Source organism: Geotrypetes seraphini, chromosome 3 (genome assembly GCF_902459505.1).
Source record: "Geotrypetes seraphini chromosome 3, aGeoSer1.1, whole genome shotgun sequence".
NCBI lineage: Eukaryota > Metazoa > Chordata > Amphibia > Gymnophiona > Dermophiidae > Geotrypetes > Geotrypetes seraphini.
The window spans coordinates 381,669,259-381,690,153 of NC_047086.1; the positions used below are offsets into that span (position 1 = coordinate 381,669,259).

The following is a 20,895-nucleotide window of genomic DNA, read 5'->3' on the forward strand; positions in this document are numbered from 1 at the left end:
TGGTGAGCGTGTTGTCGGGGCAGCGTCTGACTTAGGAGAGGAGAGAGGTGAAGTCGCGCATGCTCGTTCAGGATGGCGGCCGGTTTAGATGGGAGCCGGGAGAGCGCTGACGGACGGCAGAGGCATCGCCGAAGCAGGAGGGCAGCCACATGGGGACCCCGAGGCAAGGAAGGCACCACTTTCGAAACGCTGTGCAGCACCCACAGGCAGGTACTCACCCCTGGGCCATCATTGCAAACTTCGGTTGTGGAACGAATCTTCTGAGTTTGCATTAAAGCCTATGGAGAACTTTCCTTTGCAAAACGAGCATTTTGGATTACGAGCATGATCCTGGAACGGATTATGCTCATAAACCAAGGTACCACTGTAATTGAATTGTGTCAATTTGGGGAATTTACCTCTGCTGTCCATATTTTGCACTGTTCAGGAAGAAATGCATTTGTTTCTTTTTTCTCTGGGGTTGTACTGCATGCAGAGTCTTGAATCTTAGGGTTTTGTTTGTATATATTAGTACTTTTAATTTTTGGTTCCGTATTTGCATAGGGGTTATCTGTGTTCTGGTAGGAATGAATATTGAGAAGCATACAGTGTGCTTTGTGTGGTTTAATTTTGTGGTTAACCATTATGTGTTGTTGTTAAGATTATATTGTGTGTATATATATGAAAAAAGAATGAAAAAATGGTATTACAATTAATACTATCATGGGGGCGGGGTCAGGGGTGGAGATTGGGCGGGATCTGGCCCGCGACTTAGCCTATGTTTTGGATTTCAGCCCCTTAATATGACTGAGTTTGACATCCCTGCTTTAGGTCATGAGTCTTGTCGTCTCCACTGTATTTGGTTTGCTATTTTTTCCTGCGGAGGTTGGTTCTTCTGTGGTGTTTTCCAGATTCTCAATAACCCCCGTTTCAAAATCATAAGTCACATACCTGATCCATGTCCAAAGTAGTTTCTATCATTTCTTGAAACTTGAAGAAATCAGTAATGAGATCATTGACGGGGGTTACAAACACAGCCAGCAACAACATCTGGTGAGCTCCTATGAACAGGAAACAAAGATGGGTTCTTATTGGACAACAAAATGTTAAGGCAAAAGCAGTAAAAGCTTAAGTTCAGAAGATTTCACCTGTGATACTTAAGTGACAAATAAGAAGCATTAATAGAGTGGAGAAACAGCCCAACGCTTAGTGCACCAATTCCCATTTCAGCTCCTTGTGACCCTGAGTAAATCACTTAATCTTTCAATGCCCCAGGTACAAAATAAGAACCTGTATACCACAGATGTCAAACTCAGGGCCCGCGGGCTGAATCTGGCCCGCCTGGCTGAATCTGGCCCGCCTGGCTGTTTTATGCAACCTGCAGTGCGGTGCGGCATTTTCATTGCCTTCCCCCCCCCCCATATTATCTTCTGGCCAGCTCCCTCCTCCTCACTGCCGCAGTGAGCACAAAGCTGTGGGTGGCAGCTGTTGCTCCAATGCACGTCCACCTGAACCAGAAGTCTTCTCTCTGACGTCGCAATGTCAGAGGGAAAGCTTCCAGATGAGGTGCGGGAAGCGCGAGGAGCCGCAGTCCGCAGCTTTGTGCACACTGCGGCACTGAGGAGGAGGGAGGCGGCCAGAAGATAACACGGGGGGGGGAGGGGGGGGCGGCTGCAATGAAAATGCCGCATTGTACCACGGGCCGCATAAAACAGCCAGTTGGGAGTCGGCTAGAAGGTAAGACACCCGCCGGAGAGAGGCACAGCATGGAGGGAGGGAGACAACAAAGGTAGGGGGAATTATTTTATTTTTAATTTATTGATGATTGAATTGTGTCAACTTTGAGAATTTACAACTGCTGTCTTTTATTTTGCACTGTTAAGGAAGAAATGCATTTGTTTCTTTTTCTCTGGGGTTGTACTGCATGCAGAGTCTTATATATATCAGTACTTTTAGGTTTTTGGTCCTGTATTTGCGTAGGGGCTATCTGTGTTCTGGTAGGAATCAATCCTTTTGTAGTTTAATTTTGTGGTTAACCATTATGTGTTGTTAATAAGATTATATTGTCTGTGTATACATGAAAAATGAATGGAAAAAATGGTGTTACAATTAGTACTATTATGGGGGCGGGGTCTGGGGCGGAGACTGGGCGGGGTCTAGCCCGCGACTTAGGCTGTGTTTTGGATTTCGGCTCCTTAATGAGACTAAGTTTGACACCCCTGCTGTATACAATACGATTATAACCATAGAAAGGACGTGTATCAAATAAATAACTGTACCTCACACAGAATTGTTGGATGTCGCAAGTACAACACAAAGGAATCCAACGAAAACTGCAGTATCACCAGCCAAAGCAAAAACAAAAAGCAAACTGCAGACTCCTATGTACCAAATGCAGGCAATGTTTATTATACCAAATATTTTATGCAGTTGAAAATACCACCTTATAACAAGTTTTGCGTCACACACTCTAAGTGGAGAAGGATACCATTCAGACGGCTGTTTTATACTTTTTATTGCGGTTTACTTTATACCTTAGCAACCATGGACCTCTGAGGAAGGAGTGCTTTCCGAAACATGGACCGTGTCAGGTCCCTTGGTTTGTTATAAGGTGGTATTTTCAACTGCATCAATTATTTGGTATAATAAACATTGCCTGCATCTGGTACATAGGAGTCTGCAGTTTGTTTTTTGCTTTTGCTTTGGAAGTCGCAAGTAACATTTTAAAAAAATAAACAAACAAATCATCTTTCCCTTTCTAATTTGTCCAAGAAAAAAAAAAGTTTATTCACTCTTCAAAAGAAGGCGATAAGTAACACTAGGCAAAACTCATTTTGGTGCCTCAAATGTTAGAGCTGTTTCAGGGTATATTTGAGCTGCTGATTCCAAAATTGACACTGTTTTTCTCCCATCGGCCCTAATTTTTCAGATACAGAACATGTGCCATATATCACTCTTCACTCTGCTCACCCATTAAAAAAATCAGGATATTTTAATGTGGTGTTTAAATGAATATCTTTTAAGCGTGAAGGAAACATTTAAAAAAATTCAAAGAAAAGTGTACAACATGAAAATCTACTTATTTCATACCAAAAGCACCAGTTTATGATGCAAATTTTCCAGTCATTCGACACACAAGAAACTCCTTTTGTAAAACTTTGGAGAATGCCAGAACAATCCCACATAAAATTCCAACAAGAGTCTGCCATCCTGTATGCATCATCCCATCTTCCTTGGTATCTGGTTTCCACTGTTTTTATGTCTTGGTGAAATCGTCCACCTTACTCTTCGCTTAAGTCACCAGGGTTCTCTGGAAAGCGATCCAAAGGCTAGATTCACGAACCTGCCCAATCGGGACCAATCTGCGTCTGATCCGGGCAGGTCCGATGGATTCTTCAACCTCCAATATGCACGTTTCGCTGGTGTACGATCCCGACGCATACGCAGACCATCTGTAGATGGTCTGTACATACGTCTAAGGCCCATCCGAGCTGCAACCTTTTTTTTTTTTTTTTTTAACGTTTTACTTTTTAGCCCAGCGAGCCCGTGGTTTTAACCCGCTCTAAACCCGCAGGTTAAAACCATGGGCTCGCAGTGCGGGGAAGAGCAGGAGAGGTGCGGGGCGGCAGGCAGGAGAAAGCTGGGGATGAGCAGGGCAGCGATTCGGTGTAGAGCAGGCAGGAGAGATCCAGGGAAGAGCATCGGGGCGGCAGGCAGGAGAGATTCGGGGCAGCCGAGAGCAGGACTTCAATGGCGCTGGCGAGTCGGAAAGACATTTTCGACTGGTCCCCAGCAGTCGCTTCTTGGGTTGATCAGCCAGCCCAGATCGGTTTTAAAAATTTTGTTGGTGAATCGCGTCCCTGTCTACTTTGCATGCGTTTCCCCTCATTTGCATGCACGGATTGGAAGCGGATCGCAGGAGAGGTTAGTGAATCAGGCCGGAGGGAAATCTGGTCGCAAAGGGGTCGCAAACCGATCGGTACACAATCGGTTTGCTTTGTGAATCTAGCTCTAAAATGGACTTTTAACACTCATGTTGAAACGAAAGAGTATATCCTCTACTAATTGCGTACAGATGTCTGCCTTCTTGCTACCGGGAAAGTTTTTCACAACAAGGACAAATGAAGATCCAGGCTAACGATTCGATTTCATTCATTGATGCTATGAAATGTGGGTCATTTATAAGTTGTCTGATCTGTGAACCATCAAAAACTCCTGCCTTCAGTTTCCCACAATAAGTCCAGATAACATATGCCCTATGTATTCAATGCACGAACCGTCTTTATCCAAAGCCTTTACAAATTGCTTCATCAGGTCTAGCTTTATATGTAGTGATGGCAGTAGGATTCTAACTTGGGCTACCAAAGGTTCATTGATTACATTTTGTCCTCCAACAACCATATACTCCCTCGGAGGCCAATCTTATGACATCCCGATTCTGCAGAAGAGGTCTTTTAAATAGCGATAAAAAGAATTAATAAATTCAACCATATCTAAGAAACTAGAGCTGATGCAGTCTATCCAATGCAATTTTCTGAATTAGGGCCCCAAATAACGGCAGGAACTGGCCAAAAAACCCAAGGCACCAAGAAAAAATTTTTTTTGTTGCTGGCCTGTGTAATCAATAGAACCTAGGAACAGGCTGACAGTGAACCTGGCCTCCTTATCATCCATCAAAAATGATTAAACTAGACGAGGCTAGAGGAAAGTGGACCCCCTACCGTTGTGGGTGCTCAGGCACTGCCCTATCATCTCAACGGTCAGTCCGCCCCTGTTATAACCCAAAATTTCTCATGCCCAGGGCTCTGAGTAAACTAAGTTGATATTCTATTTCTATTCAGATATTAGGCAGACGCATTAAACAGAGGACTCCGGATACTTTTAGGAAGGCAACGTTCTATATTTCATGGAGAATCTCCTTATTGTCATCTGGAGAATTAAGCCACACTGAAGAGTCAACATTCCCCCCACTCCCCCAAGGTCTCAGTGTCCAGTTTTCTACAGACCATGTTGATTCACACTATGGATAAGGTGCAAAAAGCAAAAGTTTCCCTGTAGGCAGTTCAATCCCCTACAAAACCAAAACGCCAAGATTAACCTAACAATGCAGCTAGAGAATGACACGGGGACAAATTTTCCCCAGTCCCCGCGGGAACTCATATTGCCGTTCCATCCCATGAGTTCTTTTCTTGCCCTTGCCCCATTCCTGCAAACTCTGTTCTCATCTGCACAAGCCTCAAACGCTTTAAAATCATAAGTAGCGACATTCTAGAGCTCAGATTGTGATGTCATAATGCCTCATTCCACCAATGCCTAAGCTCAGTCCTCATCTGCACAAGCCTGAAACGCTTTAAAGTCCTAAGTAGCAACATTCTAAAGCTCAGATTGTGATGTCATAATGCCTCATTCCACCAATGCCTAAGCTCCGACCTCATCTGCACAAGCCTGAAACGCTTTAAAATCATAAGTAGCAACATTCTAGAGCTCAGATTGTGATGTCATAATGCCTCATTCCACCAATGCCTAAGCTCCGTCCTCAGCTGCACAAGCCTCAAACGCTTTAAAATCATGTGTTTGAGGCTTGTGCAGTTAAGGCAGAGCTTACAGGAATGGGGCAGAGACAGCGACAAAACTCGCGGGGATGGGACAGGGAAAAATTTGTTCCCGTGTCATTCTGTTGCAGTTATACGTATCTTGGCAGCACTGTCTCTTTCCCTCATTTCACTGGCTCTAACAATAAAAAGAATGCCTCTGGATTGCTGGATTAGCATTCCCCTCTGCAGTATGTGTTATATTGGCTGTGTAATGAAAAGCAAAAAAAAAAATTTAATTAGGAAAGGCATGATAGGTAATTAAATTAGAAGATACATTAGCATTCCTGCCTTTCATTAAACAAAGAAAAAACCCAGCTTATCCCAAATATTTTTTAGCATAGTAATCTTGTTCAGCAACTGTGTCATGTGCAATCATATAAGACATGCAACATCTAATCCATTTAGCCTCCTGACTGACGTTCTAAGCCATTAAGTATGAAATATATTACACCTCTGAGGTTCTAAATAATAGAGAAGTGATGGCATAACTAACTACTGCAAGCACAAGCCATTTTTTAAAAAATGTTCACACATGACTATTTATGGCATGAAGATATTATAGAATCAAGCCTTAAAAGCATCCACGCCATATATCATATGATTAAAAGTAAAAAAAGAAGGGGTTATCGAGATGATATGAAGCAAACAATTTGAAATATCCATTTTATAAGCATATGTAAATATCATGATGACAATATGAGATATTGTTTGTTTCCAATAAATATTTTCTATACCTATCTATTAATGTTCTCTACTATTTTCTCTGAGCAATTTTAACCTATAGTGGGCATATCATCACTATACAGACATCAATCTTTAGAACCTCTTATGATGTATATATCATTTCAAGTTTCTGTTTTGTATACATTTTATAATCATGTATGCCCACCACCTACTACCCTTTCCTACCTAGTTTTTATTTATAACCCTTAGGTTTACTTTCCACAAATCATAACTATATATATCTTTTTTTTAAAACATTTTTGTTTTACTGTCCCCATATTTTAGCTTTTTGGAACTCAATCTGGGATCAAATAAATTGTTTATTGGAAAACCATGTAGCGTTATCTTATGATACTGTGATATTTGGAATGTCTATGAGAAAAAAGAGTCAGATATCATCGTGTAATAATAAACTTTTAATGCTTATGACTGGAGTTGCCATCCAACATATTACTAATAATTGGAAAGATCATAGTAAACTTAATTTTAATTTTTGGTGGAACTCAGTATGTCACATATATAGAATGGAAAGATCATTAGCGGTACAGAATGGAAATTATAAAAATTTTATTAAAATATGGGAGCCATTAACATCTTTTTGTCATGATTGAATGCCATTTTTCTATTAATTATATACCATTTAGTAGGGGGGGAGGGTTTCAAGTATATGATCTTATAATGATTAAGGGGTTTTGAGGGAAGGTGGGAGAGGGTTACATTTGTACTTATAAGTTATAATGATAAGATGTTCAAGTGCTCAAATTAATTGTGTTTATTATGAATTTTTGTACACTTGATAAAAGTTTAAAAATGAATAAAGAATTAAAAAATAAATAAAAATAAAATAAACATTATAAAGCATAGATTAATATATAGATATAGAAAATATTTATTGGAAACAAACGATATCTCATATTGCCGTTAATAACATTTACATTTGCTTATAAAATTGATATTTCAAATTGTTTGCTTCATATCATCTGGATAACCCCTTCTTTTTTACTTTTAATCAGGGTTTAAACTAGAGAATGACACGGTGACAAAATTCATCACCGTTCCCGTCCCCGTGGATAACCGCGGGAAACCATCTTCATGTCATTCTTTAAGGAGAGAGGGAAGAATCAGAGTATGAATGGCCACAACCACTGACCCGCAAGCTTTGCTTTGAAGAATGCTGGTGTAGAAGGATTGAGGTTGAAACAGACACTACAGAATGACAGTCTCTGGTATCCAGAGCAGATATTGTGATGTCATAATGCCTCATTCCACCAGTGCCTAAGAGCCAATCACATCAGTGATGTCACAATGGCTTCATTATCCTTGGCTCCCATAAGAATCAGAGTATGAATGGCCACAACCACTGACCCGCAAGCTTTGCTTTGAAGAATGCTGGTGTAGAAGGACCGAGGTTGAAACAGACACTAGAAAATGACATGGGATTATTTCCCGTGGTTATCCGCGGGGACGGGAACGGTGATGAGTTTTGTCACCGTGTCATTCTCTAGTTTAAACCCCAAGCACAAAGTTAAAATGGCAACCAGAAACCATGCAATCTGCACAAGCCAAAAAGGCAAGCATGATGGTATCAGGGGCCCATATTGGTCAAAGAAGGCGGCAGCAGCAGCAGCAGTAACCCAAAGGGAGCCATCACTGACATCAGGCTAAAGGACAGCTGTTGCCTATTTTTTTTTTTTTCTTTTTTTAATAATTTATATTCCGCATATCCTATAATTCTGTTTGGATCACAAATTATTCAGGTACTCAAGCATTTTTCCCTAACTGTCCCGGCGGGCTCCCACTCTATCTAATGTACTTGGAGCAATGAGGATTTGCCCCTGGTTACAAGGAGCAGTGTGGGATTTGAACCCACAACCTTAGTAAAACAGATTGCTGGAGATGAGATGATAGGGACTGAGAAAGTGAAATACTACTGGGGTGACAGTCGTTTGATTTTAAGAGAAAAACTGCTGGGATCAAGAGAAGTTTTAAAGAGGAAACAGTGAGGACAGGGTATGGAAAGAGAGAGAAGCTGGTATGAACATGGAAAAGAGACGGCTGAGGGGAGTTATGAATGAAGTTTACAAAATCCTGAGTGGAGTAGAACGGGTACCAAAAGTTACAAAAAGGTACAGGGAAAAACTTTCAAAACCAATAGGAGGAAATATTTTTTCACTCAGAGAATAGTTAAGCTCTGGAACGCATTGCCAGAGGTTGTGGTAAGAGCGGATAGCGTAGCTGGTTTTAAGAAAGGTTTGGACAATTTCCTGGCAAAAAGTCTATAGTCTGTTATTGAGAAAGACATGGGGGAAGCCACTGCTTGCCCTGGATCAGTAGCGTGGAATGTTGCTACTCTTTGGGTTTTGACCAGGTACTTGAGACTTGAATTGGCCATTGTAACATCACTGATGAGGTTGGCTCTGAGGCACTGTGGAATGAGTCATTATGACATCACAATCTCAGCTCTGGAATGTTGCTCTCATTGGGGTTCCAGAATCTTGCTATTCTTTGAGATGCTGGAATGTTGCTTCTCTTTGGGTTTTGGCCAGGTACTAGTGACCTGGATTGGCCACCGTGAGAACGGGCTACTGGGCTTGATGGACCATTGGTCTGACAGGGATTAAAGAAAACTAGAAAAGATTTGAATGGGGGAGGGACAATGGAGGAGATGGATTTGACAGAGATCTCTCACCATTAGCCCTCTCTTGAGGGTCTAATTCTTAGATTTTTCAGCTGTCTTCTAGATCTAAAGAAAATCTGTTGTCTTACTGACATTGGCAATTAAACATGGCTAGAAAAGAAAGCAAGGTTCATTCAAATTTGAACTTTTATAGGCTAAAACAAGTGTTTCCATACTTGCAACAGTTCTGCTAGATCAAACTTAAGTCCAATAGTTCACTTTCCTTTCAACTTTTTTTTTTTTTGCTAATACACAGTATTTAAGTCATTTAAGACAGGCTTCTCCTTTGTGGTGACCTTGACTACCAGGTAAAGCAAATAAGTGTGCGATTTTTTTTAACCCAAGACCAAAAAATGTTACTGAAGTAAATAAATTACTTGAGTGAATATCCACAAACGTTTGGTCCAATTATACTCACTGCAAACCGTTTCACTCTCTTTCAAACAAAACCTTTTTCTAACATTCATTTTTAATAAAATGTAAAGCTTGCAATTATACTTGACATTAACATTACAGAAAAACTGCATCTTTGTGTCAGTTTCTGTTAATCCAAAAAGTCTCATTTAGCTTTTTCCTGATATTAGCATATTTTCATCCCAAGGGATGATGGCCAACAATGCTAATCACCATCCTTTGACATTAGAGTTACCAGATTTCCTCATTAGAAAAGAGAGGTCACATGGGCCTGCCCCTAGACACACTCCCATACAAACCTAGTCTCTTCTTCCCTGAGCTCAGAGCCACGTCTGGAGGGCTTTCGAGCATTCAACACGCTGAGTCATCATGTCACATCTGTGCATGCTCGGAGGCTCTCCAGACGTTATCACCAAGCTCGGGGCTTGCAAAATCCAGACAAACTGCCGGGTTCTGGAAATCCGTCCATGTACACAGACAGTCCTCTAAAAAGAGGATATATCCAGGTCTTCCTAGATATTTGTCAACCCTAAGTGACACGATTACCAGACTAACCACCATTACTCTATTAAAAAAACATTTTGTCCTGTGTTTTTGTAATTTCATTATTCAAATCACAAAATTATGAGTTCTTCACTGTGATCCTTTCAGAGTCCGATAACCTTTTTCACCATGTGGCTACATGTAGAAATTATGGAGCCACAAAAAAAATCCAGTTGTACTCAAATGTTATTTAAGTGAATACAAACTCAATACAGATTCAACATGGGCCATGTTTCGGCTATAGAGGCTGCTTCAGGAGTCATGCAATGGCGTTACCAATAATTGAGCCTTGAAAGACTATCTTAAATCAACAGCAGTTAGCTTAGACCAATACATTCACAGTGAAGTACTCGTCAAACATGTGGAGAAGGGCGGATGTGGAAGTAGGGAATTACAGGCCAGCAATGATAACGCTTTTAAAACAGAGAATGGTGAAGTTTCTGGAATCTGGTGGAATACAGGAAAAGGCAATATGGATTCACTAGAGGTAGGTCTTGTCAGATAAATCTGATCAATTTCTTTGACTGGGTGACTAGAGAATTGGGTAGAGGCAAAACTTTTGACAGCATTCCACACAGACGTCTAAAAAAACAAACTGAGTGCCCTCAAGATGGGCCCCAAAGTGATGGGCTGGGTCAAGAGCTGGTTGAGTGGAAGACGACAGAGGGTAGTGGTTAATGGAGAGAGCTCTGAGGAAAGGGATGTTTTTAATATTTTTATAAGCAATATTGCTGAAGGGCTGTCAGGTAAGATTGGCCTCTTTGCGGATGAAACCAAAATCTGCAACAAAGTAGATATCCCAGATAGTGTGAACAACATGAAGAAAGGCCTAGCGAGGCTTGAAGAATGGTCTGAAATTTGGCAGCTAAAATTTAATGCTAAGAAATGCAAAGTCATGCATTTGGGCTGCAAACCACCGAAGGAACGGTACATTTTAGGGGGTGAAGAACTTATGTGCAGAAGAGTGGGACTTGGGTGTGACTGTATGTGATGATGTTAAGGTGGCCAAACAGATTGAAAAGGTGATGGTGACAGATGCATAGGAAGAGGTATGACCAGTAGGAAAAAGGAGGTATTGATGGCCCTGTATAAGATACTGGCGAGACCTCATTTAGAATACTGTGTACAATTCTGGAGGCCACACCTTCAAAAAGATATAAAAAAAGGATGGAGTCAGTCCAAAAGATGGCTACTAAAATTGTGCCTGATCTATTTCATAAGGCATATGGGGGACAGACTTAAAGATCTCAATATGTATACTTTAGAGGAAATGCGGGAGAGGGGAGATATGATAGAGACGTTTAAATACCTACGTGGCATAAATGCGCATGAGTCGAGTCTCTTTCATTTGAAAGGAAGCTCTGCAATGAGAGGGCATAGGATGAAGTTAAGAGGTGGTAGGCTCAGAAGTAATCTAAGGAAATACTTTTTTACAGAAAGGGTGGCAGATGCGTGAGGCAGTCTCCCGGAAGAGGTGGTGGAGACAAGAGATTGTGTCTGAATTCAAGAAAGCGTGGGACCTCTTAGAGAGAGGAAGAGATAACGGTTACTGCGGATGGGAAGACTGGATGGGCCATTTGGCCTTTATCTGCCATCATGTTTCTAACAAGAAAAGCAGGCTCCACTGCTACAGCAAACCATGTGTAACAAAAGAATATCAAGAAGGGATTGAACGTTTGGTCAATAAATTAGGCTGTCTGCAGTGAAACATTTTCTGCAAAGAGACCGCTCCTATCAATGAAAGGGGGGGGAGGGCGTGTGAATACGCCCTCCCCCCTTTCAATGATAGGAGCGGTCTACTACATAAATATATATATATATATATATATATATATATATAGCTCATACCTTTCTCAGTAGTTCAAGGTGAGTTCATTCAGTTACAGTAGATATTTCTCTGTCCTTGGAGAATTTGCAATCTAGATTTTTACCAGAGGCAACAGAGGCTTAAATGACATGCCTGAGATCACAAGGAGCCATAGTTTCAAGTTTTTTTTATTGAATTTAATATACCGACCATCAACGTGTACCTGGACGATTTACAATACAAAAAAAAAGATAAAAAGTAAAAATAATAATTATATATATATGGGGAAGAGTGAACATCAAAAGACAATAGACTAGGACTTACATGAATTTGAAGGTATTAAGGGGATGAAAAGATCAATAAATACATTATTAAAATAAAAGTTAAAAGAAAGGGAAGGGGGGGAGGATATAACATCAGGGATAGGGTCGCTTCGTAAAAGAGGTTGAGATAATTTGAGTGGTTTTGGGGAAGAAAGTATTTAGAGATTATGATATGCATCTTGAAAAAGAAAGGTTTTTAGTTTGGTCTTGAATTTATCGAGAAGATTTTCATGACGAAGTTGAGGTGGCATGGCATTCCATAAGGTCGGAGGAGCTACGGAGAAATTCATTTTCCTAGTGCAGTAGAATTCTTTGATGGAAGGAACGGCCAAGCAAGTTTTGAACCGGGCTTCTCTGGTCCTCAGTCCACTGCTCTAGCCACTAGGCTACTCCTCTGCGGTGGCGTAGCAAGGGTGAGAGGTGCCCGGGGCAGTGGCTCCCTTACCCCACTCTCTTCTCTGCCGCCTCCACACGCTCCTTCCCCACCCCCTTCCCTTCCCTCGTACCGGCGCGAGCACCGGCAGCATCACTAACTTGGCGGCCCACGTCCGCTCTCCTTCCGACGTCACTTCCTCGGCACGGGTCCAGGAAGCGATGTCAGAGGAAGAGCCGACACTGGCGCGACAGCAGGTTGCGGGTTGCTGCTTGTGGCAGGACCGTTACAGAGGTACGGGGGAAGGGAAGCAGCGCGAAGGCGGAAAGTAGGACTGGTGGCAGCGCCCCCACCAAGATGGCATCTGGGTTGGACTGCCCCCCTCCCTTGCTTTGCTGCTGTTCCTCTGTGCAGTCGGGTGCATCCATCTGTCTATCCACCTATCTTGTATGCAAATGCTCATTTTAGAATGTGCAAATTTAAACATACGCAGCACAGGGGCAGCTAGCAATAGGGTGGCAGATGGAACTTCAATAAGTTCTGCCACCTGAGAAAAACAAAGCTATAGGAGGTAAAAGAAGCAGCAGTGCAGCAGAGGCTACCAGACCCTTTCACGCAAAGATTCTGTTCAACTGCTGCTGGATGTGGCACAGTGTTAAAGTGGAAGTAAGGCCTGGCCTTCTCATCAGAGATGCTTCGGGGTTGACGCACAGCAGCAAGAGGTACGTTTCGAAAATGCAAACATCTGTCTGAGGAAGACGCAGCCAAGAAAGAGGCATAAGAGCCCAGAAATAAGGAGAGGGGGGAGAAAGGAGACAAAGGAAGAGGTGACGGGAAAAAGAAGGGCAGAGCAAGCAAGTCCCCACATACTCCACGACCTCAACTCAGGCGCACCCCCACATCTATAACTCCACAATCGGTCCCTCACCCCACCCCCCCCAACCACCTTCGCAGTGCAATGTGCTTTTGTGCAAGGTTTCAAATATGCAGTTTTCTACAGTACTCCCCTGAAATTCACGGGGGTTCCGTTCTAGGAACCCCCGCAAATTTTGAAAAACCGTAAATGCATTTATTCACCTGACAAAAGGCAGGGGAGGCAGGAGAGGGCAGCTGGAGCGCAGGCGGGTGAAGAAAAATCACTGGCGGTCTCTTCCTTTGACACGCAGCTCCTGATTGGTGTAGCCCGACTTTACTACAGGAAGAGGCGGTCGGAGCAGATTGCGAATGAGCGAGTCCGCGATTCGCGGGGGGTACACTGCATTTGCTTTTAAGATAAGCATGCCAATGTTTCACTGCCTCAGATATCGAGACAATCATCTTCCCTCACTATCATGAAAATACTCAAAACTTCTGGTTGGTCTGGAGAGGCAAATATTTCATTTGCAGTACACAGGCAAACACACACATTTTAGATAGAATAAATCAAACTGTGCAACCAAGAAAACACCGCTAAGCCAACTTTGGTAAAGCAATCAAGTTCTGATGGCAAGCCAATTCAGCAGCCATTCAAGTACAATTAAACAGCATCAAGTACTGTAAACCATAAAGTTTTCTAGTCCTGTCATCTCTCAAACCCCTTGGCTGTGCAGTTAACTAAAATGCTTAATGCTTTGATAATATGGTCTTTTAACTAATCCATCTACAACAGGGGTCTCAAAGTCCCTCATTCAGGGCCGCAATCCAGTCGGGTTTTCAGGATTTCCCCAATGAATATGCCCGAGATCTATGCGCATGCACTGCTTTCAATGCATATTCATTGGGGAAATCCTGAAAACCCGAATGGATTCTGGCCCTCGAGGACCGGAGTTGCCCACCCCTGCCATAGCTCCTACACATGAGACATCCCCACCTTGCAGGGGTCTCAAAGTCCCTCCTTGAGGGCCACAATCCAGTCAGGTTTTCAGGATTTCCCCAATGAGATCTATGCGCATGCACTGCTTTCAATGCATATTCATTGGGGAAATCCTGAAAACCCGAATGGATTCTGGCCCTCGAGGACCGGAGTTGCCCACCCCTGCCATAACTCCTACACATGAGACATCCCCACCTTGCAGGGGTCTCAAAGTCCCTCCTTGAGGGCCACAATCCAGTCGGGTTTTCAGGATTTCCCCAATGAGATCTATGTGCATGCACTGCTTTCAATGCATATTCATTGGGGAAATCCTGAAAACCCAACTGGATTTGCGGCCCTCAAGGAGGGACTTTGAGATTCCTGATCTACAATAAGCTTTGCCGTTAACACAGAGAACTGAAAGCAAAAACACTGTGGAGAACATGATGTCCAAGATGCAGGCTTTATTGAAAATACAAACATTTAATCCACAAGATGAAATGTCTAGGACTTCATCTTCTCCACAGTGTTTTTGCTTTCGGTGGCTTTCCGGTTCTCTGGAGCATCTAGGGTCAATTCTCGTTTGTTTGTGCTTTGTTTGTGCTTTGTGCTTTGTGTTTGAGAACTTAGCTTCCTAACAATTTCCACCTTTTAAACCAGCAATCCAAGTTTTACATTTAAATCAGATGATATATTTTGCAGACAAGCCACCGAACACTTCTGTTGAGGCATATACAGTATACCCCCGTGAAGTCGCGGTTCAGAGTTCGCGGCCTCAGTCGTTCGCAGATTTTTCCTTAGAACCTTAACTAATAATGTTTCATGGAAACTGCAGTATTCCAGGTCACTCCGCAATATTTTTATGACTTTTTTCTTGGCAATATATAATTTTAACACTAATTTATTTAGAACAATATAATTTACTAATTTTGTAACATAAATATTAACGTAAATTCAGCTAGATTTCCATATAAAGGTTTGGAAGTAGTCAGTCGGGAGGTTTGAAAGTAGCGAATCCGAGATGCATTCCAGCATCATAACAGTTTACTGCGTGTAGCTATCTCGAGTGTTTCGCCAAGTGTTCTCGTGTTTTCTGTTTTGTTCTTCTTAAAGCCCTAAGATGCCGCCCAAACGCCCTGCACCTTCAAAGGCTTCTGGCAATGAACCTAAATGCCAGAATAAGTTTAGGACACGCCTGGAGAAGGCTGAACTACTGAATTTGCTCCAGGACCTAAAAAGTTATACCGCAGTAGCGCGCCATTATGACATCAACAAAAGCACCGTACGCTACATAAAGGAGAACGAGGCAGCGATCAGGAGTATTGTATCAGTAAGTTTCTGTGATATAGCCAAAAAGGTAACGACCGTAAGAAATAAGAATATTGTCAGGATAGAATCTGCCTTGGCATTGTGGATCATGGACTGAAGAAAGAAGAACATCCCCTTGGACGATAACATCATCCGTGAGAATGCATGGAAATTGTACCTATACAAATAGGCATTTATAGGCTTTTTTTTTTTTTTTACCACATCCAATATTTATCGTTTTTCACAATTCACGGGTGCTCTAGGAACATAACCCCCGCAAATTTCAGGGGGGGGGGGGTCGACTGTAGTCTATTAAACCAGGTAACAAACCTTTAGCATATACAGCAATCATGTGTAGATATCATAGTATTTTTTGTTTTTGCTATTTAAAGCAGGACAAAATTTTCAGCCACTAAGCATTTTAGCTAAACCATTCAGCTATAAAGGAAATTTTGCCAGCAAATAAAGAATCTTTGCAACCTTCGTGGCTCAACCAGCAAATAAACTAATGCAGGGAAGCCAAGTAAAGAACTGATTTTATTTTCAAGTTAAAGCTAGCGAGCCATTAAGATCCCCAATTAATCCAAATAGCAGAGGGTAGATTCAGTGGGTAACAGAATTAATTAAAGACTGGCAGCTAAATCAGGCACAAAATAAATTCAATTCATTTAAACAGGCCCTAAAAAAAAAAAAAATCACCATTTAGTGAAGACAAAGAATTAAGCTTTGCAGTCAAGTTATCTTCAACACACAAGCTTTGCCTTAGATTACTAAACAATTAAGCTCCCCACCCCCTCCCAGCAGCAAGGATTAAAATATGCAGCTCTCAAACTATTAAATTATGAACGCTAACATTAAAGCTGGCAAAGGGGCAGATGCATAGGAAAAAGGAGGTAATAGTGACCTGGAATACCCTGTGCAATTCTGGAGACTGCACCTTCAAAAAGATATCAATAGGATGGAGTCGGTCCTCCAGGGCTGCTACAAAATTGGTTAGTGATCTTTGTCATAAAGCGTACGGGGACAGACATTTATAGACCTCAATATGTATGCTGTGGAAGAAAGGTGGGAGAGAGGGCTTAGGATAGGGGCATTTAAATTAGAGAATGACGTGGGGACAAATTTGTCCCAGTCCCCGCAGGAACTCAATTACCCTATCCCGTCCCTGCGAGTTTTGTCACTCAATTACCCTATCCCTGCCCCATTCCTGTAAGCTCTGCCTTAATTGCACAAGCCTCGAACACTTATGATTTTAAAGTGTTTGAGGCTTGTGCAGATGAGGACGGAGCTTCGGCATTGGTGGAATGAGGTATTATGACATCACAATCTGAACTCTAGAACGTTGCTACTTATGATTTGAAAGTGTTTGAGGCTTGTGCCAGCAAGAGGGATGCCCACTCCCTCCTGCCTTGCCAACCCTCCCCCCCCCCTCGTACAAGAAAAAAAAAAAAAATCAGCAGGAGGGACGCCCACTCCCTCCTGCAAACAGAAGCTCCCTCTCCCCCCCGTGCCAGGCACCACCACCCTAAACCATCCCATACCCTCCTCCGTCCCCAACCCAAAAAGGCTGGAGGGATGCCCACTCCCTTCTGCCATCGGATGCTCCCCCAAACCACTCCCCCCCGGTACCTTTACATGAAGAGAGCAGGAGGGAGGCTCAGTCCCTCCATCTCTGAGGCCCACCAATCCAAAATGCTGGGCCTTCCCCTCCTCGGTGCATAATGTGATGCACGAGGAGGGGCCTAAGGCCCTGACTGGCTCAGACGCCTAAGGCCCCTCAGAGCTGGAGGGGCTGAGCCTCCCTCCTGCTCTCTTCACACAAAGGCACTGGGGGAGGGTTCTGGGAGGAGAGCATCCAGTAGCAGGAGGGAGTGGGCATCCTTCCTGCCTTTTTTTGAGGAGGGAGGGTAGGGGATGGTTCGGAAGGAAGGTATGTGGAGTAGGTGGGGGCCTCTGTTGGCTGGAGGGAGTGGCCATCCCTTCTGCCAATTTTTTCCCATGTGGGGGGGGAATCAGCAAGGCAGGAGAACTTGGGCATCCCTCCTGCTGATTTTCACTGGTTGGGGAGGATCTGTCCCCGGTGCTGGTTCATCAGGGGGTGACATCATCAATAGAGGGGGGTGGTTTTTTTTTTTTAATGGGGCAGATATTGTGCATATGTAACACACACGCAGCATCTGTGCCCATTAAAAAAAAACATGAAAAGATTTCCTGTCCCGAACAGCTGAGTGGCAAGAGGCTGCTTTGGGGTTCTCATGCTGGCTCTGCGCATATATAGAGACACTCTCACAGCGATCGATGGACGGGAGAGACGGGGATTACGACAAACCTCTGTGTGAATCATTTGCAAGCAAAACTTTTAGTGCATCAATAGCTTTTAGAATAGGCCAAAAATCAGATCGGAGCAGACCCAGGGGGTCTTACCAATTCTGTTTAGTGCATCTGGCTCTTTAAACCCAGTATGGCCCCATTCCCAATATGGGTTCTATTCCCAACCACCGGAACATTTCTTGCAGAGAATCCAAGATCTTCCCACTTCTAGGAGAACCCACAACAGGTGAAGAGGCGCTGCTAGCCTCCACACAGTGACCCCCTCTAAGGGAATGACCACTCTCAGACGTGCAGTGGATACCCCAATCAACATCTGGCATATTAAAATCTCCTATTAGTAGAACTTCACCTTTACAGTTATATTTTCAATGTCTTCTATTACGGTAAATCTCTGTCCATGTCTTCTATCTGTGGAGGCAGCCTGTATAACACACCAATATAAATATATTTTCCATTTCCTCTTTCCAGTTTGACCCACAGTGCCCTCTTCCTTACCTTGCAGATACTGCAACCATGTGGTTTTAATATGCTCTATACCAGTGATTCCCAACCCTGTCCTGGAGGAACACCAGGCCAATCGGGTTTTCAGGCTAGCCCTAATGAATATGCATGAGAGAGATTTGCATATGATGGAAGTGATAGGCATGCAAATTTGCTTCATGCATATTCATTAGGGCTAGCCTGAAAACCCAATTGGCCTGGTGTTCCTCCAGGACAGGGTTGGGAACCACTTGCTCTATACCACCACCCCTCCTTTTATGCCTATCCTGTCTTTCCTGAACAGTTTATAGCCCAGTATAACTATATCTCCATCATGGCTCTCCGAGAACCATTGTCCCAGGTACTTAAATTGTACCTCCAGCCACCAAACTAGCAAGGATTCTGAGAATCTCTCCAGCACACTATTTTTATTTTTTTTTTTTTTTTGGGGGGGGGGAAGAAGGGTTTGAAGACAGAAGGAAGAAAAAGAAATTAAATTTTACAATGAAAAACAGAAATGCAATAATCTGAAATATCCTACGCAATCAAAGAAAGGCGAAGTACGAATAAGAGGTGGCAAGAAAATTCTACTCCTTCGGAAGCTGATAAAAGGACAAAGCAGCGCACGGAAGCAGACAGCATCGTGTTCGCTGCGCATTAACCAAAGACTAATACGTGTTCTTCTTGTCTCTCTGCTAACATTTATCACTATAAAGAACACAGTTTAATGGTGGTTCCCATTAAATGAAGCTAGGTGAGATCACCTTCTTACATCATTAAGTGCATAAGCTCAGAATATCAATCACACTTTAAATCTACTTGTAGACAATTCTCCCACATACTGACCACAGCGTCATCCCAAGACTAGTCATGAAAATATATTAGATTTAACAATTGATTTTCATACGCATACTTCTGGGACCACAACTCTGGGAAAATCAAGGAAACTGCCTCGGATCTCAGGCTACAGTAATGTCCGCAACAATCTTCTCTTGACAACTTCTCTGCCATTTGCCGTCTACTACTAATTGCGTATTTCTAAAGCACTAACAGGTATATGTCGTTCACACCATTTTTCAAGATGGCAGCAACGGAAGAGGATACCACTGAACAACATCTCACTAGATCAGGTAAATATTTAGGGTTACCAGACATCCTTTTGAGCAGTGTTTTTCAACCTTTTTACACCTATGGACCGGCAGAAATAAAAGAATTAATCTGTGGACCGGCATCAGTCCGTGGACCGGCGGTTGAAGAACACGGGGCTAAGTCGTGGTTCAGACCCCACCCATCTCTACCCAATTTCCACCCTAGACCCCGCCCCCAGAATAGTACTAACTGCACCTTGCACGTCTCGTGCCTCATCTGGAAGCCTTCCCTCTGACGTTGCAACGTCAGAGAGAAGGCTTCCGGTTCAGGCGCAGGACGCCCGTAGGAGCTACTGCCCGTGGCTTTGTACACCGAATCAGTGAGGAAGAGGGAGCTGGCTCAAAGGTAACGTCGCATCGATCGCACCGTGGACCGGCGGTTGAAGAACACTGTTTTAGGCCTGATGCACCTGCTGGCCCCCTGGACTGGCAGGAAATTTCTGTGGACCGGCATTGGTCCATGGACCGGTGGTTGAAGAACACTGCTTTTGAGGACATGTGCGGGGGTCCGGACAGCTTTTCAAAACCCGGCATTTTGTCCGGGTTTTGAAAAGCTTCCTCAAATCACTTGGCATTAAGAGTAGGCAGCGGGGCTGGGGCAAGACTAGGGCATTACAGGGCAGGGATGGGCAGAACTGCATGTGCCTGGGGGGGCGGGTCTAGGTGGTCCGGATTTTCCGATTGGAAAATCTGGCAACCCTATAAATATTAATTGTCCAGAGTGGGATGCCATAGTACGGAAGCTCTCTGGTCAAGGGCCTCCCCATGCCAGGCACCCTGACTAACTGTGCCTGGGCCAGACAGCCTCAGGGATGGAGCTGCTACAAAGCCCACTTGGGCCAAAAAGTGCTGAGAGGTGAAGCACTGCATTTCAAGTAAGCTGAAATAAGGATTCTGTCCTAAAGCAGTAGTAAAGAATCAAAATTTAGCTTGCACGTTTTGTTTTGGGGTTTGTTTGGTTTTAAACATCGAGGGAAATTCTTACCTCAGTCCTAAAAGTTGATTAAATATCGGTTTCATTTTCAGCTTTGGTGGAAAAACTGGCTCCAGAATTCAGATTTTGGTCACATTTTAATTTCAGTTGAAAATGCTAGTGCATTTTCAACTGAAACTGTAACCCCCTCCCCCCCCCCCTTTTCCAGGCAAAAGTTCCACCCTCCCATCGATCACAATATGATCCGCTTCGACCTGGACACAGGGGCAAAACATCGATTCAGAACGTCGGCTACGGCACTGAACTTCCGAAAAGGAAATTACGAAGGGATGAAACTCACGGTGGGGAAGAAGATTAAGAAGAGGATAAGCACTGTAAAAACCCTAGAGCAAACTTGTCCATTTTTAAGTACACAGTCACCGAGGCACAA

At 43.2% G+C, this 20,895-nt stretch overlaps 1 protein-coding gene across 1 annotated transcript in view; it reads right to left on the reverse strand.

Annotated features, from left to right (window-relative positions):
* The window catches only part of MSH2 (mutS homolog 2), a 259,559-nt gene that overhangs the window by 111,949 nt on the left and 126,715 nt on the right, over positions 1–20,895 (reverse strand). The window contains exon 8 of the mRNA XM_033936364.1: positions 931–1,040. Within this exon, the coding sequence (XP_033792255.1) occupies positions 931–1,040 (110 nt within the window). The remainder of the gene's footprint in view (positions 1–930; positions 1,041–20,895) is intronic.